At 32.6% G+C, this 23,631-nt stretch overlaps 1 protein-coding gene and 1 long non-coding RNA gene across 6 annotated transcripts in view; one reads left to right on the plus strand and one right to left on the minus strand.

Moving 5' to 3' along the window:
• Wdr17 (WD repeat domain 17) overlaps positions 1-23,631 on the plus strand; it is a 95,471-nt gene that overhangs the window by 16,938 nt on the left and 54,902 nt on the right. For all 5 annotated transcript variants that reach the window (XM_021264944.2, XM_087217018.1, XM_021264945.2 and 2 more), the window contains 3 exons: positions 5,649-5,777; positions 9,889-10,072; positions 14,600-14,830. In XM_021264944.2, coding sequence (XP_021120603.1) covers positions 5,655-5,777; positions 9,889-10,072; positions 14,600-14,830 — 538 coding nt within the window. In that variant the 5' untranslated portion in view covers positions 5,649-5,654. The remainder of the gene's footprint in view (positions 1-5,648; positions 5,778-9,888; positions 10,073-14,599; positions 14,831-23,631) is intronic.
• On the minus strand, positions 4,576-17,403 carry LOC147826731 (uncharacterized). The gene is made up of 3 exons (XR_015453429.1): positions 17,288-17,403; positions 6,112-6,197; positions 4,576-4,692 (listed from the first exon to the last, which is right to left on the minus strand). It is a non-coding gene; the product is annotated as an uncharacterized LOC147826731 (long non-coding RNA).

Consider the following 23,631-nt stretch of genomic DNA (forward strand, 5'->3'; position numbering starts at 1 on the left):
TGTAGATATACTCTTAGTACTTGTTGTTTTACATTTTATTTACTTATTATACAAAGTATCTTTACCATATATCCCTATTAAATCTAAGGGTAAAGAGTTGTGTGTGTGTGTGTTTCATATGGTGTGAGGTTGAAATAAAAATAGTTTATGTTAAAAATATGAAAATAATATCCTTGTAAAGGCTGCAGTTGCCAGTGGCACTGTCAGTTGCATTTGGGCTGGTGACACCAATGCTCAAGCTTTCTTCCTGAATCCATTATAAATCTTCATTGCTCAGTGAGCTGCAGTTGTGAGTGTTATTTCTGGGCCAAAATATTATTTTCTGAATCAACAAATGTTGGGAAGAGACATGAAAATTCTTACGTTGTTCACATATAAATGAAACATATTCTGAAGTGAAGATAATAAAGGGTTATTGTAATACCTGAATACTTGTCACAATGGTGTATTTTTATGTGCTGTTATAGGTGACATATTTTGTAGGATTTATATTTAAAATTATAAATATACATTGCAAAGTATAATTTCAATTGAATATTTTCTGTTTTCTGTCATGTAAAGTCATTAATTGTATAAACATTCATGCTGACTATAAAGAAAACAAAACCTTCTGGCCACTTCATTTCATCTCCTTGGCAATGTAGATAGCACTTAACACAAGCTACAGAGTGTTATATATTTTTATAATCTCCTTGAAAAAATATTCTAGAAAATTCAAATATTAGCAGTTATTTGAATACATAATGCAAATTTTAAAATGTAATGATATTTCTTAATGATAATGATTTGTTTTTATATTTCACTCATTGATTTTTTAAAAATAAAATGCCATTTTGTTTTGTCTTAATTATTATTATAATGGCTGACTTAGACAAGTTATTTAACTCTGAATTTCATCTTTTATTAGTACATGATGGGAAGGAAATCAACTCTGAAGTTTAGAAGAATTTAAATTGTTGAACTGTAAGACCTATAAAAGCTGTGTTAGAACAAAGACATCCCAGATTTTATGCTAGCATAGAAATCCTTGTATTACCTAATTTGGGGAACTAAAAAATAATAAATCAAGATTTACTAATAGTTAAACTGTATTGGCATAGATTTCAATAAATCTAAATTTTTAATAAATAAGAAGTAAGCAGAGGACTTCCTTTCTTTTCCAGTATGTACAGAGCATAGAAATCGCCACTTCATCTTAACAAGAGTAAAAAGCTAAACAAATTGAAAAATCAACAACTCTTTTTCAGTTCATTAGGGAACAGATATCACAGTGACAAACCATTGTCCCTAAAATTAGAGAGCTGGAGAATCACAACTTACTAGAGCAGAAACACAAAAACGGAATCCTAAACCTCTCTGTGAACTAGTGCCAGCATACGAAAACCTGAACTGGAATTGATGAATTGATAGAGGCACATTATAAAGAAGTCTGAATGTTATACACATCAGGAAAAACAATCATGGATGCCTTTCCAACCTTTTATGAGATGTTGTTTTTAATGGTTGTTTGTCAGAGATTTACCTATCTGTAGAAAGGAAAATATCCAACCCAGCCTGCTATAGGTTATCATGATGAGCAATTCCAGCTGCCTACAGCTATTTTGTTGTACCTAAGGAGTGTGGTGGTGGTGATGGTGGTAGCTGAGAACCACTGGTCCAAAAACTGAAACCTAATGACAGGGCTATGGAGTGTTTTCCCAGCCTCTATACATTTCCATTGTATTGTTAAAATCCTATTTAAAGCATTTCCTTTTACATGATTACAACATGTCCACCTATCACAAAAATTATAAAGCATACTAGAAAAAAAAAACAGTTTGACAATATAGTTGCAGCATCAGAAACAGGTCAGTGTTTCTCTACCAAATTAAATACTTATTTATAAGCCTAAAAACTGTGTATAAGGAAAACTATAAAACTCTGATGAAGGAAATCAAAGAAGTGGACAGATATTCTATGCTTGTGAATAAGAAGACTCAATGTTGTTAAAATCACAGTCTTTCCAATTTACCCAATGAAATCCCGATAAAAATCCCAGCTGGTTATCTTTTGAACATTAATAAACTGATTCTACAGGTTATTTGGTGAGCAAAAGATCCATCATTGTTTACTTAATATTGAGAGAACAAAAGTTGTGGAGTAATGCTACCCAACTTCAAGATTTATTATAAAGCTGCATAATAAAAACTATGGTATTTGCAAAAATATTGACAAATTAAAAAAAGAACAGACTCACACTATATACTCAATTGAGCTTTGACAAAGGAACAAAAGGAACATACCAGGTCTAAGATAGTCTTTTCAACTAATGGTGTTAGAATAACTAGAAATACATATGCAAAAACTAAATCTAGACCCAGTTCTCACACATTGTACAAAATATTAAAAAATTTAAAATATATTAAAGTCTAAGCAAATAACAGATGTGCAGAATAGATTTTTAAAAATAATTCAACTTTGTGTTGTTTACAATTGCTCTAATTTGTGCCATTTAATTTTAATCATCCACTTGACTGAATTAAGAAAATCCTGGAGGCAGAAGGTGCTAAAGGTGCTGAGGGGTGGAGGCTGGTGGTAACTTGAGAGTCCACTCTATTAGTTTGCACAGCAGCGAGGAACAGAGCCGCCCCCAGTGCCGAGGAGGTGAGCCTTCCTGGCGGCCATACCACTACCCCCAGCACTGAGGAGCAGGGCCTCCCACAGCGCCGAGGAAATGAGCCACACAGGGGCCAGCAACACACCCCACACCACACTGAAATGAGAAGACATGTAAACGAGACTCAAAACCAGACTTCCAGATCACCTAAAGGAACTCCTAAGGGAAAGGAGATGGAAAAATCTGATGCTGAACCACCTGGACTCCCTGAACTGCCAATAAAAGAGGATCTGGAAAAAATGAAATCAGAAATAACTTATCAGATAACAGCAGGGATTGTTCCCATAGTGCAAGACATGATTAATAAATCTAGAGAGGACACATATAAAAAAAATTAGAGGAGTTGGGCCGTAGATTTACCTCAGTGGTTCCACCACCTGCCTCACAAGTGCAAGGTCCTGAGTTCAATCCCTGGTACAAAAAAAAAAAAATACAGGAGCTGAGGAACATGATGGAATCCCAACATAGGAAACAAATGGAATCCATAAAACAGATACAAACAGATTTCCAGGAGATTAAAAACTCCATTAAAAGTTTATGCAGCAGAATGAGGCAATGTGAGGACAGAATTTCAGATATAAGAGATAAGATTGCAATTAGTGACCAGGAAAAGAAAAATTTCTTTAAAATAGTAAGGGACCATGAGAAATCAACCCAGCAGCTGCTAGATGATGCAAAGAAGAATAACATAAGACTGATTGGAGTCGATGAAGAAACGAGAGAGTACAGACAACATAAAAAAAACTGTTCACAGAAATGATGGCAGACAACTTACCAAGCAGGGGAAAAGAACTTGACATACAGATAAGTGAGGCATATAGGATGCCAAATAGCCTTGATCAAAAAAAAAAAAATCTACACAGAGCCATATAATAGGATTCCAGAAACCCAACAGAAGAACAAAATTCTACAAACAGTTAGAGATAGGAAACAAATCACATACAAAGGAAAGCCCATCAGAATCACAGCAGACTTCTCAATGCAAACCCTCAAGGCAAGAAGAGATTGCAGTGACATATTTCAAGCCCTAAAAGAAAACAGCCTCCAACCCAAATTGATGTACCTTGCAAAACTACCTTTCAAAATTGATGGAAAAATAAGATACTTTCATGACAAAGAGCACCTTAGCAATTTCATGAATATCAAACTAGCACTCCAAAAAATTTTAGGCAATATCCTAGGAAAAGACAATGAGGATCACAACAACCCCAGGAAGCCCTGCTGAATGAATGCATCAGGCACGACAAGAAATTAAATGCAAAGGGAGAGAATCCAACAAAAAGAAAAAGTCATGGCAATGACAAGTCAACATGTTTCAGTTATAACCATCAATGTTAATGGTCTCAATTCACCAATCGAAAGAAATAGACTGGCAGAATGGGTCAAGAAGCAAGATCCAACAATATGCTGCATACAAGAAACACACTTAATTCAAAAAGAACTCATAGACTGAAAGTTAAAGGGTGGAAAACAATACTCCATGCCTCAGGAACCTGAAAAAAAAGCAGGAGTAGCTATCCTATGTGGAGATCAAGTGGATTTCAAGCCAACACTGATTAAGAGAGACAAAGAAAGACACTACATCCTTGTAAAGGGAGCAATCCAAGAGGAAGAGATAAAAATCATAAATATATATGTACTAAACACTAGTGCACCCAACTGTATAAAACAAATACTAATGGACATGAAAAATCAAATAAACAGTAATACAATAATAGTGGGGGACCTCAATACCCCATTGTCACAAATAGATCAACTCAACAAAAAATAAGCAACGAAATACAAGAAAATCATGGAAAGATTATTGAATCATGGAGATCCTATATTTATGAATGGATTAATATGCTACTGTTCATAGCTGACAGGAGGTGGATCAAGTCAGCAGGGATTCCTCAGGACCTACCTTTAGAGAATAAGTACCTTTCTGGTTCTTTCTCCATGCTTTGCTTCTCAGCTTCCATGAAGTGAACAGGTTTGCTCCATCATACTTTCTTCCATGATATTCCTGCCTTGGAACAGTAACCATGAACTGAAACCTATGAAACAACCAAAAACATCCTTTTTCCTTTAATTTTTGTGTGTCAGATGTTTTTCCCTACCGATGAGAAAAATGGACAGTAAACAACTTTTTTCTGAAAACAAATATTGAATGAAATTGAAAGGCTACAAAAAGATTTTCTATTCAAACCGAAACCAAAATAAAGTAGGATGACTACACAGTATGAGTCAAAATTGACTTTGAGTTTTAAAAAAATGCTATGAGAGGAAAGAATGTTATAAAATTTTAAAAATTCAATACCCAAAATATATAACAATTATAAACATTTTTGCACCTAATAAGACACCATCAAAACATGTGGGAAAAAACCTGACTTAATTGAAGGGGTAAATGTTTCTACAATAATAAAGAATTCAGTACCTCAATCTCAATGATAGGCCTAACAACCAGAACAAAGATCAGTAAGAATAGTTAGTCAATAGTTTCTGTGAGAATGGTCCGTGTAAAACCCATGAAGTTCTATAACAGAGGTCACAGTCCTCCCAACATTGACCAGTAGTGTTTAAAATTGAAATTTAGTGCTTTAAGTGAATTACTAGTACTTAAAACTTGTATTTCCCAGAAAACATTTCTTTCAGTTTTTCTGGGAAGTTCCTCAGTCTGCCAACATGCGATGGCTCTCACCAGTGATACCAAGACTGTTTGGATGGGATCAGAAATTTCTCCTCACTCCACATGGGCTTCCCAACCTTTGACTAAATATCATACATAGGTTAGCCTTTTATGATCTTTTGTTTCTCTAAATCAAATTACCTGTCTTGATGTCTATATAGATTTGAGAATTTTCACTCCTCTCAAAATGTAGGCTAGGATTAATGTTTGTAGTAAAACGTTTTTTAGGGCATAAGAATAAGGATTGGGGATGACATAAAAGATGAGTAGTTTATCAGATAACAAAAATAATTGATATTTTCTCAAATTTCTTTTTTTAAGGCAAATATGTCCCAGGTAAGGCAAGTGGGATTGCTGGCTGCTGGATGTCAGCCATGGAATAAGGATGTATGTGCTGCCAGTGGAGACAGATTTGCCTATTGTGCAACTCTGGCTATCTATATTTATCAGGTAAAATAATACTAATTTTCCTTAAGTTTTAATTGTAGTATGTAAAATTAATTAAGGTTTAAGTATCAGACACGAGAAGCATATTGCTACAATTTAATGTTTGTATTTTCTACTTTTTGCTATTTGTATTGGGTTTTTTAAACATTTAGAAAATGTTTACATCATATTATTAAACTTGAATAAATCGATAAGAGAAAACTCCATCAGTTGGAGAGTATGGATAGTGTAGTAGAGATCATTATATTAAAATTAGGGCAGATATATTTAGAAATATTCTTGGGAGAAAAATCTTCATAATTACTTTTTATCCTGGCTCTATTCTGTCATCTCTTACCTGTTCCCAGTATAGAGGGCCAGTGATAGCTTGAATATTTCCATACAGAGGAGCCATAAACATCTTCAATCTCAGTTGTCTTTCTCCTTTAATAGAGCCAAAAATCTCAAGTCACTAACTAAACTTTCCCCTAAGGCAGATACATGAGCCATCTTTGACTCCCTCTTCCACTTACATTCTATACCCCTAGTAACCAAGGGTGATTCTAGTATTTTTTGTTTCAGTATCTTCTTTATACCCTTCTCACTCGATCTATTATAATGTTCTATTAATAGTCTCTTTACTTCTAATTTGACTCCCTGTAATTCATCCCTATAATGAAAATCTAAAATTTAAAATTATCAATTATGTACTGCTCTTTCAAAATGTCACATCCAAACTTGACAATGTGCCTTTCAAGGCCTTTCATGATCATCCTGCTTCTGTGTCTTTCTCACTCCACATTACAGACATAACAAAACAGTTGCACTTTTAAAAACATCTCAGATTCTTTCATGTCTTGCCTTGCTCTCACTGATTTTTCAGTTTGCCTACGTTACCTGTTCACAGAGCATTTTCTCAACTCTCAAATTTCAGCTGAAAGGTACAAATGCTTTTTTAAATATCTGTTTCTTCACCTTGCTTATTTGTGAAGGATCCCATAGAATGGGCTGTCTCTCTATACAGTTCTATTTATTAGAAATGAGTCACTCTCATTTTTAAATTATTAAAATTTATACACACTCAAGAATTTAGTAGACACTCATTAACTGTCTTGAACTACTTTTAAAAACCTTGAAACATCAACTCATTCATTAGGTAAAAAAATAATATTTTATTCTGAATTAAAGGCCCTTTTCATTACTATATTTTCATTATTAACAATACTATACTTTATTTAAAAAATTGAGAAATAATAATATTTATCCATAAAAGAATTCAGTTTCTACAACATAGAATAAAGTTGTTTGTAGTCTGTTCAACAAGACTGGAATACCTAGCAGTGAAAGTGTAATTTCAGTACAACTCATGCTCTTTCACTTCCCATCCCTTCTGCATGAAAGAAAACAGCGTACTTTCCAAATGCCTCCTTTTTTTTCTCTTATCTGTGTTCTTTACACTCTGCATGTACTCCCAAGGTTCTCACTCCCAATTTCCTCTTATAAAATTTTTCCCCCAGTCTTAAGACCATATCTTCTTGTCTTTTATTTCTTCCCTAAAGAAGAGAAACTTCTCAGGCAAGACAAACTATTCCTCCCAGAAGTAAAGATGTTAAGAAACTGAGGTGATGCATATAGGACTTAATTTTTTAAGTTATATGTGTCTGAAATTTTATGGTGATATTTTATAACAAATATTTGGGGAGATTAAACTTAAATTATAAATGCAAAAACCTTTACAGAAAAATTTCTTATCTACAATTGAAAAAAACTAAAATTTACTCTGATTTAGGAGTGAATGCAAATAAACTCAATTGATAATTCATTACAATGCCCATTTTAATAACTTGTTTCAAAATACATCAGTAGAGAGTTACAGATTATAGTCTTAATAAATATTGTTTTAAATGTGGTCATCTAAATTAAAGTGTATTAAACATTATGCTGTGCAAATTGAAAATGTTATAATTATTTTCAGAGGCAATGCCTATTAAAGAGCATCTTGTATGTGGTATTATCAAAATCTGATAATGACTGTGAGGTATTATCAGGTTTTTCTGAACTATTAAATGATGTTTGTAAATGACATTGAAACTTTTATTTAACCATTGAATCGTAATGCACTAATATATTGTATTAAGGTCCTCTAACAGTAATTTATGACCCATCTCAGTGTAACAGTATAATCTCATAACACTGAGTTATAAATATAACAGGAATCTGTTAACAAATTAATTTCCACAAATAATTCAATGTCCTATCATGTGATTACAGATACTGTATGGGTAGTGTGTGTGATAAAGTCTATGAAGGTCACTGATGTACAACATGTGCAACATTTATAGTCTTCTGAATTTCTATCATATATATCAGGTTTTTCTGTTAGATACTTTAACAATATCTATCACAGGTCTTTACAGTTGTTGAATAATTGAAAACCTAAAAATCTGTTCATCTCTAAGTATATAGAAAACACAATTGTATATTTGAAATAGACCAACTTAAAATTATTATTATTGCTTCAGTGCTAATTAGATGAAAACACTAATAGTACTGGGTTATCTGCAATAAAGTTTCCATCAAAGTTGTCCAAGAAGACATGAAGTTATGGAAAGAAAAATGAATTATGAAAGAGAAAATTTTAAAAAATAATTAGTCAAAGTCTTATATACAAAAATATTCACTGCAGCATAATTTGTGATACCTAAATTAGAAGTTACTTAAATAATAAACTATAATGTAAGGGTTTCTTCTTTCAATATCACCTGAATCTCTTTTACTGACCAAGCATTACTTGACACTAGAAATGCAACTATGAAAAAAATCAGCCAAATTCTTCTTGTGAAACTTACATTCTTAGTAAGAACAAGGCACAGTGAGCAGTCATACAAGTAGACAGGTGCAGTAGTGCATGCCTACTTGAGAGCTGAGGCAAAAGGATAGTAATTTCAAAGCTAGGCTGGACAAGTTAGAGACCTTGTCTTAAAATAAAATAAATTAAATTATAAAGGCTGACAGTATAGCTCAATGGTATACATCAACTCTGGGTTCAACCCCAGTAACAAAAAAAAAAAAAGTATGTTTCATGAAGAAATATGTTCTAAAAAGGCTATAAGATAGGTCATAAGATAAGAGTCATGGAAGAGGTTTTTGGGAGAGTTGTGAATTTAGATATCACAATCTGAAAACATCTCTCAGTAGAGGTGCATTTGAATGCAGACCTGAATAGATGAATAAATAACAGTGAGAAAATCAATGAGGAGACCATTACAGGCTAATCACCAGCAGGCATAAGACTGTGAAAGACAAATGTTTTTCTCATTAGAGAAACAAATTCAGAAGGAACAAAAAGAAACTCAATGTCAAATTAGTCTGGCAAGATATCAGTAGTATGATCACATAGGTCACTCGAGATCACATTAACATAATTTTTCTACAATTCTATAGTTAAAGAAAGGTTGGTATAATATTTAATATAGTGATTTTTAAAACTTGAATTAGGTTGAAAGCTTCATTATTTATTAAAGAAAAAAAGCAACTTCAACAACAAAAAAAGACCAACATACCAACATTATTTATAAAAATATAATCTAAATAAAATATAATCTAAAATGAGTTATTAATCCAGTAAAGAAGGCCGGTTATTCATGTCATCAACTTACACATGCAAATACAACATAATGTCCTCTCTGAAAAACTGTAACATTTTAAGAAATGGTCAATGATATCATTACTCTGGAAGCATTGGAGATCTTGATAATATAAGAAAGAGAAGTTGGGTTTATTTAACCTAATTCTTTTTTATTCAAACATAAGTGAAAAACTGCAAAAAAAAATTCACAACTAATGTTTTTTTTTAACCCTGATAAATAGATACAACTATGGAAAATGTATTAAGCTCTGGATTATTATGCATATTTAAATGTAAAACATTTTATTAATTTTTTTTTTCCGAATGGTTTCTTTCAGGTAATTGACTATACTAGAATGTAGTCCCAAGCTTGAAATGTGTTCATATATTTATTAGGTGAACTAATTTTGCTGTATGCTGCTTCTGTTTTATATAATGTAATTTTAAATGATGGTGTATTATCCAAAAAGGGGCACTAAAGCGTTTTATGTATATATTTCGTTTCAGTTGGATCACCACTATAATGAATTCAAGCTTCAGGCAGTTATGTCTGAACACAAAAAAACGATCACAGCGATCTCTTGGTGCCCACATGACCCTGACCTGTTTGCAAGTGGCAGTGCCGATGATTCGGTGATCATTTGGAATGCTGCAGAACAAAGAGCCATTGCTAAACTCAGCAGTGCAAAAGGTACTTTATAACACATTGATTTTACTGAATAAAATGGTTTCATCTTAATGAGAATCATTAGTTCTATTAGTTTTTATTACTTTAGGTTTTAACGTAGTGTTTTAAAACTTCCTAATAATAACCCACAGAAGAAATACATTTCACATCATGACTCCTATGTATGTGAACAAATCAAAACAACATTTCATAAAATAATTATAGTCAGAACATATGATTAATTAAACAGTCAATGCTGAATAACTTCATTAACATTGAAATATAATATAAAATTTCCAAAATAAATAGAACTAGAAAATATTTTCTTAATAAGTAAAAAGCCTCCCCTGTACACTAGTATATTCAAATTTGTAACATACAAAGACTATTATGCTTATATCCGATGCCTTGTTGAGCTGATTCCATTCCCTTATATGTAATTTGATTAAAAGAGAAATTCCTACTTCGACTGGTTATGGTGGTATATGCCTGTATTCCCAGCACTCTGCAAGACTGAAACAGAAGGAGCATAAGTTCAAACCCATCCTAGAATACATAGCAACTAAGGGAGACTTTCTCTCAAAAATAAAAAAATAAAGGCCTATGGATATAGTTCAGTGCAAAAGCCCTGAGTTCAGTACCCGATAATGGAAAAAAAAAAGCCCTAGTTCATACAAATAGATCTTTTTGAATTTAAATACCTTATCTACTTAGTATTAGAAATTAGGAACCCTTGTTTAATCTTACTCCATAATTATGTTAGAATTAGGTGATTGTTTTCCTGTATTAAATATCATGATAATTCACTCTCATTCTAAGTACCAAGTATAGCTCAATTATTGGTTGTGGTTTTGTAAGCTACTGCTGGTTATATTGTCCAAATTCAGTTTTTTCTCTAAAAATAATGAAAATAATTTTGAGGTAAGAAATTGAAACATGACAGTCTCACTAACTTTGTTTTATTCCAAATTTATAATATTCTCCTAAATATGAAGCAAAAATATTGGGAACTTGTATTCAAATATCTTTAAATTTCCTTTGGAACCTAGAGATATATTCAATGAACTATGTTGTTTTTTCCTTGACTTCAAATTTAGGTCATTTGAGAATGCTGAAAATATTGTGAAAATACAACAATTTTCAAACTCAATTATAGTCTTAAAAATATTTGCCAAATGAAGTTGTTAACTACAAAACTAAATTTTATTTCCAAGTTCATGTTCCCTGTTTTATTATTTTCACTTACAAATCACCAGTGTACTAGACTGTGGGTAAAATTTTCTCCAGTCTCTAACCAAAATATTTTAGAAAAGTTAGCTATTCAGTGAGTTACTCATAATGTAATTAACAACTTTGAACATTTTTAGTACATCAGTGAGAAAAACCAACTAACTTTCAGTACCAAGCTTTCTGATATATAAGTAGAAACAGTGATTGGTAGCTTCAGTCAAGGTTTTTCATATCTCCTCAAGTTTTCTGGTCATATCTGTTTCTCCATCAAACAGAAATTCTTCAGATTATTCTAGTATTGTTTATATCAATCAAAAATACATCTTCTCAGTACCTTAAATCCAGCTTTATGTAAGATAGATGGATTGAATGATTGATTGATTGATTGATACTGGAGGTTGAACCTGGGGCTTTCACACTGATCTTCACCCCCAGATTTTAAATTTTTTTCTTAATTTTGAGACAGTCTCATTCATTCACTAAATTGCTCAGACTGGGCCAGAACTTATGATCATGCTTCCTCAGCCTCCCAGAGTGCTGGGAGATTAATTTTAAATAACACAAAAAAATTCTTTAAATTCTTTTTATATTTTATGTTAAATAAACCAAAAATGTTATAGTGATAGTCATTGTTCTCATAACAGTTGTAGCACAAAATCTAGACTGCAACTGCATGATCTGTATATGTTTTAAATGCAATACAAAAAGTACAGATTAGACAGTGTATTTTTCTACTTTCACTTAGTTTAATCAATGATTTATCATCAGATATTACATATCAAATCCATTTTTGGTGGAAGATTTTTTAAAATTCATCAGCAGTGTTCATGACAGTTTTCTGACCTGAATATTCAATTAAATAAGAATTTCTCATTAATAGTCATAGAATAATTATTAAAATTTTGATAAATTTTATATCTTTCCCCTTTTAGAAAAATTTCATAAGCTAATTAACAACTTTCTCATGCTGTTTCCAAAATGTTTTAACTTGATGATTGAAAGCATTGGTTTGTTGTTTGCAAAAAATTATGACTTTTTTTGTTGTTGTTGTTACCAGGGGTCAAACTCAGGACTTTGCACTTGTGAGGCAGGCGGCAGAACCACTGAGCTAAATCCCTGGCCCTATTTTTGATTATTATAATTTTAAATATCCTTTCTTGATGTCTTAGTGATGTCCACATTTTTAGAATCCAAATTAAGCAAATGGAAATTTGTTTCCCCATTCCCCTGCCCTCTGTTCAACCCCTCCACCCCTCTCTATTTACAGAGACTTTGTTTCCATTCTTTCCTTTTCTCATATTTATCTTTCCCTTCTTCCTTTCCCCTACCCCTCTCCTTTCCCCTTCCCCTTTTCTTCCCATTTCACATTATCTATTAAACGTTTTTATCCTTATTTATACTTTCAGTTTCTCACATCAGAGAAACTATTCAATATTTCCACGTGAGTCCTATTTATTTCACGTAAGAGTATAGCCTCAATGTGCATCTACTTAGGTATAAATGTGTCTAGTTTCTCATTCTTTATGGCTGAGTAGTACTCCATTTTATTAAAAAAAATTTATTTATCCAGTCTCCAGTTGGGCAATTTGGCTGTTTCCAAGGTTTAGCTATTACAAACTATGCCGCTAAAATAGAAATTTTTAAGTGAATTTTCTTCTCAACTTCCTCATACCATTTTTTACCTTTATCTTTCCTCTATATTTTCTACTTCATTCTTCTTTTTGCTAGTGTGGAGCAATACATTTAAATGACAGTATTAGTCTACTCAATTGTAAAATGTTAAAATTATCACCAACTTTAGAAATGTCACATTTTGAATAAAAATAGACAATAATATCTCTTACCAATCTAAGAATATTGTTGACGAAGTTAAATTATTTGGTGTTTGCAGAGCTCTTATAAGTACTTATACATAGTAAGCCACCATAGAGATATTTTCTATTATTATTATTTGACACATTTCTGGTTGTTTCACTTTTCTAGATGTCTTCTCTAATGTGGATTCAGAGAGCCAATATTCTATTGTCTTTCAGTTGTGTTATGGTGGTTTGACCTATACAAAGTAACTTTCCTCTATTGAGTTAACTCTTCTGTTAATACTTCCTAATACTATATAAAACTTTTATAGTACTTATCCATGTACTCATTCATTCTTATACTAAGCAAATATTTATAGAATTCCCATTATGTGTCACTCCTTGAACTGGACAATAGGCTTCTATTTTCCTCTTCTTGGAGTACATAGACTGCACAAACTACACTTACTGTAAAGTAGCATCTTTCAAAATTGTCTTTGTTCATACCTTTGCTTTTCTGAAAATACTTTCCCTCCATATATTTAAATTCTACCTCTCTTTCAAAGTGTAATTTAAGCCTAATTTCTTTCTATGACAGAATTCCAGGGGTTCCCAATCCTTACTGCTTCAAAATCTTTTGGAGAAACTTGTTAAAAATTGAATCCTAGAGCCTAACTCCATATGATCTGATATATTCAACTTCAGGATTCTGATGCAGTGATTGTATCTGTGTTGAGAGATTCCATAATCCTCCCCTTATAAACGTCCCATAACATTTATTTAATATAACTTATTTGATTATAACAGTAGCAAGAACATTAATAATTAACTTTTGTATTTCATCATGTAGTTGAAAAGGTATTTTTATATACATTATAGTTCCTTTTTTGGAACATGTGAAACAAGTGGTCAGCTATATTTATTATTTCCAATTTATAAATGGGGAAACAGAGGTTTTGAGAGAGAAAGTAATTTGTTTAGTTCATTTGAGGCAAAACTAGAATTTGAATCTAAACTCTTGAAAAGACAGATTTTCACATCAAGTTCATTTTTATTAAATCTTCATAGTTGCATATATGTTTTTATACACTTAATATCTCTCACCTCAATTGATATTTAAGATCTTTAAAACATTTTATCCTATATTACCTTTTATATGTAGGATATCTCGATAAGGTCTTAGAGACATATATACAGTAAATATGTATTTTTTAAAATATAGTCTATTTAAATGCAAAACTCTATGTTTCTTTGACTACACAAAGCACATGACCATTTTAGTAGTATTTGAAATTAAATAGATATTTTTCTTTTTATAATGAAAATTCTGTACATATGTTCACTGTTGTCTTTGGGATGATTATTTTATAAATTTAACTCCCAATTAAGAAAGCAATGTGTTTTAAAATTATAAACATATTTTTGTATTTTAGTTTGTTTTAGAAATCTACAAGGCAACCAGTATTTCATGGTACAGTCTCATGCCATATCTTGTTAACATGTATATGTGTTTAATTTATTCCAGGAACACCTGCCTCTCTTAGCTGGTGCTGGAATGCAGATGATGCTGTAGCATTTGTTTCCCTTCGAGGTCCACTGTTCATTTGGACCATCACAGGGCCAGACAGTGGAGTAACTGTACACAAAGATGCTCATAGTTTTTTGTCTGATATCTGTGTGTTCAGATGGCATACTCACAAAAAGGGGAAAGTTGTGTTTGGTCATATTGATGGAAGTCTGTCAATTTTCCACCCAGGTAAGAATTTCATCAGTCTAGTCTCTTAAATTATATTTTTCTTAGCAGATATACTTTTTTGTTTACATGCATACATTAGTCTGCTTTCAGCTACTATAGCACATACCTCAGATGAATCAACTTAAAAATAAGAAAATTTTTTTGGCTTAGCTTAGGAGGTTTCAATCTGATGGGTTCTGTTGTTTTGAGCCTGTGGTTACAGAGGACGTCACAGCAGGAGCACATGGCAGAGGAGGCTCCTTCACCTTGCGTGGGTGTGAAGGAAAGCTAGAGACCCATCATCTCTTTCAAGGGCACAGCACCAATGACCCCAAAACACAAGGAACTACCTTTTAAAAGTCTCACTGTCTTCCAAATAGTGCCTTGGGCTGGGGATCAGGCCTTTAACACATGAGCCTTTGGAGGAAATTCCGTTTATAAACTACAGGAGTACATAAAGACCTAAGTAACAGCCTTTTAATTTTGAAATAATAGATGTGAAAATATTACTCAGTATTATGCTGATGCCAAATGCTCATTTAAAGTAAGTTTTACTTATAGAGATTGTAATACGTTCAACTCTGCTGTGAAGGCGTACTTTGAATTAATCCAAACCAATCATTTATCCAATGTTAGTACTTTTCAAGTCAATTTATTATGTTTACACATTTGATAAGAAAATTATCTGGATAAACAAGGACATAGGGCTGGGAGATATGATGGCTTACTAATACACTTCCAAAATATTTGTATATTTGTACCATTCTGATGCCATAGCTCCTTAACAAATGTTTTTAAACATTTGTTTAAATGTTGGAATAAATTAGAACAATCTCTTTGAACTCTTGGTAGTTAATTAGTTTATCTGGATGAAAGTGTCTGAGAAATGAGTTTATATTGATTTTTGTAATGTAAGCAATAATAAAAATATAATTTAAGAAATAAAAAATTACCAGAATTATTCTCCTCTCTTACATAAGTATGTTAACTTACATGTTTTAACCATCTGGCATTTCTGTTGGTGTATGGTTGGCTAGATGGTTAGATAAAAGTACTTTCTTAGGTTCAGGATAGTTACTTTTACAAAATATATTACATTCAATTTATCTGACATTAATAGAAGAAAAAGGAATTTCCATGGAACAGAAGTAATTGTGAAATGTTAAACAAATCTTTTTTTAAATTAAAAAAAGATTATGTAAAAGTATCGATCCATTAAGGACATTATATGTTAAACATATTTTAAATAGGATCTATTGTTTATCTTTAAAGAAAGGTAAAATTGGACACTGGACATATATTTCCTTTATCACCTTCCTTCTCTGCTCTTTGTTTGTGTCCTCTGTTTTTGTGGGTTTTACCAATTTAACATGGAGCAGTGTCATCTATTGTTGGAGACTAGTATGAAGAAGGAATCATACAACAATGGCTTTTGCTTCATTTAAACTTGTTGTCTCAGACTCCTGCAATGTCACTCCCTCTGTTACATCCTTTATGTCAGATTGTGTTTTAGAGTTGGTCATAAAGGCTTATAACCAATTAAGTTACATAGTTCGGAGGCTTTCCATGTTTTGATTAGGTGACTACCACTTCTCTCTCCTATACCCTTCATTTTGGGAAGTCTTAGTTTCAGGAGTTAACTGAAAATGGCTGTGTGCTCTGTGCTTCCTCCTCTTACTCCTCTACTCTTTCGGTTATTTAACCAGATCTTTTTAAGGATACTCCTTCACTTACTACTGGCTATTCTGCACCCAAAGGTTCTATCAGAATGGTCACACTTCCTTTTTTTAATTCATTAGATTTATTGATACATTTTAGGTATACAGTATTATGACATTCATAATTGAGAATTTGTACCCTTACATGATATACCTTGGTATCTCCCATCCACCCCTCCACCCCTTCCTATTTACAAAGACTTTGTTTCCGTTTTCTCCTTTTCTTATATTTAGTCCTTTCCCTTCCCCTATTCCTGGTCACACTTTCTTTTCAGAGAATCTGTATGATGCCTAAGATCTAAAGAAAATTACTAGGAGTGCTCTTTTTTTTTTATTCTAAATTGCATTCCTGATATTTTTTTTACTATTTTGTGATTTGTCATTATAGGCATCTCTGTTTTCATTGACTAGATCTTTCTCTTTTATTATTAGAAATTTTTGAAGGTATAAAGCCATAAGACATTGAGACATTGTTTTATGTAGCCAAGATGCAAAACATCGAGAAATTATACAGTTATTTTGGCATAGAAAGAATCAGGAAGAATAAAGGCCCTTTGATCTTCTCTATCCTAGGTTTATATCAGGATAGAGAGTATAATATTTGAGCAGTCTGAGCTATGTGGCTTGCAGAAGAGGCCAATGTTTTCCAATAATTGAGTCATCCACTTGTTAAAGTAATTTGTGCATCTCTGCCTGAGTCATCAGTGTTGTTTTTTTCTGATGTATTAGTTTACTGCAGTTGATATAAAAATGTACCCACCGGATGGCTTAGAACAACAGAAAATTATTGCCTTACAATTCTTCGGACAAAATATGTGAAATAAGGTGCTGACAGGTCCTTCTCTGCAGGGTAATAAAGAAGGATGTAGTGCTTTCTGTAGCTTCTGCCAATTCCTTGCCCTCTGGCAGCATGTGTTTGTGTCAAAATTTTCTTTTTGTGAGGTCACAATCATGTGGGATTAGGTACCAATCTAAGGACTTCACCTTAACTAGGACATCTGCAAAGACTTCAACATCTTTTTGTGGGGTTACAATTCAAATCATAAAAACCAACACAGACTTCTTCACTTCCCATATTCCATAGAATTTATTTAGCATTTAATATATGTAAAACAGTATGAAATATAAATCCTATTATGTATTTTCCTTTTCCTTGGACATGAGCTAATTGATCATGACAGAAACCCTATCTTATAATTCTGACACTGTTCTGGATTGTGAGTTTGAAACTTTGGAACTGTTGGAATTAATATTGGTACTGATAGGCTTCTCATGTTTATGAGGAGTTGTCAATATCATATTCTTCAAAACAATTTTGGCACCAAAGATGGTTCTAGTCCTATCTTACAACATGAAGTTTCTGTCCTCCAGGTTCTTGCAGAAAACCATGACCTCAAGCTCTTTTTCTTCCATTAAGTTTATTGCTATATTTTAGGTATATAACACAGTTACATTCATCATTGGGGTCTTGTACCTTTTCATTATGTATCTTGTTTCTTATTTTTTCCCCATTCCCCTGCCCTCCCTTAAACCCCTCCACCCTTCCCTATTTACAAAGACTTTGTTTCCATTTTTTTCCTTTTCTCATATTTTTTCTTTTCCCTTCTTTCCTTGCCCCTGCTCCTCCCACTTCCCCTACTCCTTTAGACCTTTTCTTCCTATTTCACAATATCAATTATACATTTTGATCCTTATTTACACTTTTAGTTTTAAACACTAGAGAAACTTTAGGTATTTACACATGAGTCCCATTTATTTCACCTAAGAGAATGTCCTCAATATGCATCCATTTAGGTACAAATGTCTCTAGTTTCTCATTCTTTATGGCCGAGTAGTACTCCATTTTATTAAAAAAAAAAACTTCTTTATCCAGTCTCCAGTTGATGGGCACTTGGACTGTTTCCAAGCTTTAGCTATTACAAACTGTGCCTCTCCAAACATGGGTGTGCATATATTTGCTATGGTATGATTCTTTTACTTCTTTGGAAAGATACCCAGCAGAGGAATAGCTGGGTCAAATAGGACTTCTAATCCTAGTTTTATGAGGTATCTCTATATTGATTTCCACAGTGGTTGCACCAGTCTGCACTCCCACCAACAAAAGAAGAAGAGTTCCTTTCTTTCCACAATCCCACCAGCATTTGTTATTGGTTCATTTCTTGATATCAGCTATTCTTTCTGAGGTGAGGTGGAATCTCAGTCTTATTTTTATCTGCATCTCTCAAGTGACCAGTGATGCTGAACATTTTTTCATATGTTTATTTGCTGCTTTTAATTCTTTGTCTGAAAAATGTCTGTTCACTTCAGATGCCCATTTTTCAATTGGGTCTTTATATTTGGGGGGTCTGATTTTTTTCAGTTATTTATATATTCTAGATAGTAGACCTATGTCTGAGGAACAGCTGGTAAAACCTTTTTCCCATATTGTAGGTTGTCTCTCAGCTCTGTTGGTGGTTTTTCTTGCAGTGCAGAAGCTTTTTAATAAGATGAGATCCTAGTTGTTGATTCTTTGTGCTAGTTCTGGTGCTACTGAGGTTTTCTTCATAAAGTCTTTTCCTATGCCAATGTCTTTGAGAGTTCTACCTTACTTATCTTCCATAGTGTTTCTGTTTTAATATTTAGATCTTTAATCTACTTCGATCTTAGTTTAGTGCATGGTGAAAGATAGGTGTCTAGCTTTAATCTTTGGCAAGTTGAAATCCAGTTTTTCCAACACCATTTATTAAAGAGGCTATCTTTCCTCCAGTTAGGGTGTTTGGCTCCTTTATCAAAGATGAAGTGGCTGAGTATGTCTGAAATGGTTTCTACATCTTCTAATCTATTCCACTGATCCTTGGGGCTGTTTCTTTGCCAGTACTATGCTGTTTTTAGCACAGTGGCTTTGTAATATAGTTTTAAGTTGGGGATTGTAATACCCTCTACCATGTCTCTGTTGCCTAGAATTTATTTTGCTATTCTAGGTCTCTTCTGGTTCCAAATGAAATTTTGGATTGTTTTCTCTATCTCTGTGAAGTATATTTTTGGAATTTCAATCAGGATTACATTGAATCTGTATAGCAGTTTTGGAAGTACAGCCATTTTCACTATATTGGTTCTTCCTACCCAGGAACAGGGGATGTCTTTACATTTTATTATATCCTCTTTAATCTCTTTTTTCAGAGTGCTGTAGTTCTCAATGTAGAGGTCTTTTGCTTCCTTCACTAGATTGATTCCTAGATATTTCATTTTTTTAGAAGCTATTGTGAAAGGGATTGTTTCCCTAATTTCTCTCTCAGTGAGTCTGTGATTTGTGTACAAGTAGGCTATTGATTTTTGAGTGCTGGCCTTGTATCCAGCTACTCTACTGAATCTGTCAATTAACTCTAGAAGTCTTTTGGCGGAGTTTTTTGGGTCTTCTATGTAGAGTATCATATCATCTGGAAATAATGACAGTTTAACTTCTTCCTTTCCCATCTTTATTCCTTTTATTTCTTTCTCTTGTCTAATTGCTGTGGCTAATGTTTCCAGAACTATATTGAACAGGAGTGGTGATAGTGGACATCCTTGTCTTCTTCCTGATTTTAGCTTGAAGGCTTTCAGTTTTTGACCATTTAGTATGATGTTGCCTATTGGATTTTCATAGATAGCCTTAATCAAGTTGAGATAAAGACCATCTATTCCAATTTTCTGCAGAGTTTTTATCATTAATGTGTGTTGAATTTTGTAGAATGCTTTTTCTGCATCTATTGAGATGATCATATGATTTTTGTCCTTGACTCTGTTAATATAGTGTATTGCATTTATTGATTTATGAATGTTGAACCATCCTTGCATCCCTGGGATAAATCCGACTTGGTCAGGTGTATGATCTTCTTGATGACCCTCTGCATTCTGTTTGCCAGTATCTTATTGAGGACTTTTGCATCTATGTTCATTAGGGAGATTGGCCTGAAGTTCTCTTTTCGGTTGGTCTTTCTCTGCTTTTGGACCCAAAGTAACACTTGCTTCCAGGAATGAATTTGGAAGTATTGCTTCCCTTTCAATTTTACTGAAATGTTTAAAGAGTAGTGGCCATAGTTCTTATCTAAATGTCTTGTAGAATTCAGCAGTGAAGCCATCAGGACTTGAGCTTTTCTTTGTTGGTAATTTTTTAAAACTAATTTAATTAGTGCATTTAAGGTATACAATATAATGAGATTCATCATTGGAAATTTGCACCTTAGCATAATTCATCTTGGTTCTTATTTTTTCCCCCATTCCCCTGTGCTCCCTTCAACCCTCCACCCCTCCCTATCTACAAATACTTTGTTTCCATTTTTTTTTCTCATATTAATTCCATTCCCTTCTTTCTTTTCCCCTACCTCTCCTTTTTTTTTTTTTTTTTTGTACCAGGGATTGAACCTGGGACCTTGTGCTTGTGCGGCAGATGGCCTAACCACTGAGTTAAATCCCCAGCCCTTGGCAAAATTTTAATTACGTTTTCAATTTCACTGATTGCAGTTGGGATGTTTAGAATTTTTAATTAGGGTGTTTAGAATTCATGTTTATCCTGTTATTTATTCAACTTTGGTAATTCATACATATCTAGGAATCTGTCCATTTCTTCTGTGTTTTCCATTTTATTAAAGTACAGATTCTTGAAGTAGGTATTGATGATCTTCTGGATTTCTGGTGGATCTGTTGTGACTGCATCTTTTTTGTTCCTAATTGCATGGATTTGAGCCTTTTCTTGCCTTTTTTCTTTTGATAAGGTTGTCTAAGTGTTTATCGATTTTATTTATTCTTTTGAAAAGCCAACTCTTCGATTCATTGATTTTTTTTTGTATCATTCTCTTAGTTTCCATTGCATTCATTTCTGCTCTGATCTTTGTAATTTTCTCCCTTTTATGATCTTTGGGTTTGTCTGATCTCAAGCTCTTTATTGTCTAGACTTTATCTCTTTTGTAATTAAAAATAGTCCGGAGTACTATCCTCATGTAGGTCAGCTATTATTTTAAATTTATGATTTCTAAACTATGCTTTGTATGTATATTTGTGTGTGCGCATGTCCGTGTGTGTGTTAAAGGCAGGAGAACTTAATAGGTGATCTAGGTAAACTTTAAACCTTCTTCTCCTATTCAGCCTGAAAAACACCATTCATTTCTGAAATTCATAAAAAACTTCTCATAAGAAGATTTTAGGGCAAAAAATATCCCCAAAACAAACAAACAACAAAAAGCAGTCAGGCATGGTGGCACACACCTGTATTCCCAGTGCTTGGGAGGCTGATACAGAAAGATCAAGGATACTGCAAATTCAAGGTCAGCCTGAGGTGCATAGTGAGTTCACAGCCAGCCTGAACTACATAGCAAGACCCTGTCTCCAAAAAAAAAAAAAAACAAGTTGGAAATGGCAAATGGCTTTAGCACTTGCAAGATGTATTCTTAGACTAAGTTCATCATAGACCTTTCTTTTTTTAATGTTCATTATAGAAATGGTGAAATTGAATTGACTTTGGTCAGTTGTTTACTATTTCACAAGTACACATTAAGCAAATTTACATTTTTTAAATCTTAAAAGTGTTGTTAATGACATGATTTCTGTGTCACACTGTGTCTGTCTTTCAAAATCATGCTTAAGACATAGATTTCTGACATCAATTCTAGAAAAAGTTGTGTTTCTCCTGAGAACGTTTTTGTTTGTTTATCCTGTGGACCTTGTGAATTGTGTAATCTTTCATTTTATTTTTCCTCTTTGATTCAGCTACCTCATTTCAAAATCAAACATTTAAACCTGCATTATTATTTATTACCGTTGCTTTTTTTCAACCTCAATATTTTGCTAATCTAAATTATTTTTTTCTCATATGCAAATTGTCAGTGTTATCTCATTATTGATGTATTCATATACTTGCTTGTCTTTATCTGACAATACAAGTTTGCCTGCTTTTTTGTATATTATTAATAACATATAAATACATAATAAATATAATGAAAATAGTATCATCTGCTGTTCTAATGACCAGCTATAAAACTTTGTAGATTCATTTTTCTGCCTTTTTATAAAAATATCAGAACACCAGATGCTGCATAAAATGATTAATGTAATTTGTTGTGATTTTGACTATACTAGAGAATGTTAGAGCAACATGATTTAGATGTTATAACATGGACATTGTGAATTCTCCTTGTTCTGTGTTACTGTGGATTTTGTTTCTACATTCTGGAATATTTTTAATAAATCATAAATATTAACTGGCACAAGAAAATACCTAAAATGTACTTTTAAAAGGTTAGTAAATCTTGGTTAATGAGTGATTTTTTTAACCTCTTTCAGCTTTCAAATGATTGACTGTATTCACATGCACCAATATCATAATAAATAGTAATTTAGTAGATGCTTTATGGTAAAGAAAAAACAGACTTTTCTTGATGGTTATATGCAAAGTTTTTATAAAACTAAATAAAATCTCATATTTTCTTCTATAATTATGTATGCAGGAATTCTAAATAAAATACTACTATTTAAGATTAACATTGTACTTAGAGAATAACATATCTTGGTAAATGTCATTGCAAACCTATTTTCAATTCATTTAACAAATTTATATCCAAGAAAAATTGATTTTTTTCTCTGCTTTTAAAATCTGAAGTTTTTTTCAATTCTGTGTGTGTGTTTTTAATAAACACTTCCTTTAAAGTTTATATAATATGACTAATTGGTACTTTCGTTAAAGTTGGAGCCTCTAGATTTAATTGTTTTACTCTCTTTCCCTTGAGAATGATGGGACTGACTCTGTGGCGTCTCCTTGTAGTTTATCAAAAAAGAAAATTTTTTTTCCTCATTTACCCAGTCATGTATATAATTTGCCAAAACCACTAGATGGCTTGATGATCCTCTCTACATTTAATTATTCTGCCTTGCTCTCTTCCATTTGTACTATTGTACTAGTATGTATGACTTATTAATTCAAATGAGTAATGAAAAAGAAATTACAGTAAATATTAATATGCTATTTATAACATATCCCACTGTTCTAGGAGCTTTAATAAAATTTTCCTTTTTAAAAATATTCTGTAAGATAAGTATTATGGCCTCCCTTATAAAAATGGAGACACACAGGGCCAGGGATGTAGCTCAGCGGCA

The sequence above is a fragment of the Heterocephalus glaber genome, unplaced genomic scaffold (genome assembly GCF_053883595.1).
Source record: "Heterocephalus glaber isolate CG9 unplaced genomic scaffold, H.glaber_assembly_v1.0 deba00001461, whole genome shotgun sequence".
NCBI classification, from domain to species: domain Eukaryota; kingdom Metazoa; phylum Chordata; class Mammalia; order Rodentia; family Bathyergidae; genus Heterocephalus; species Heterocephalus glaber.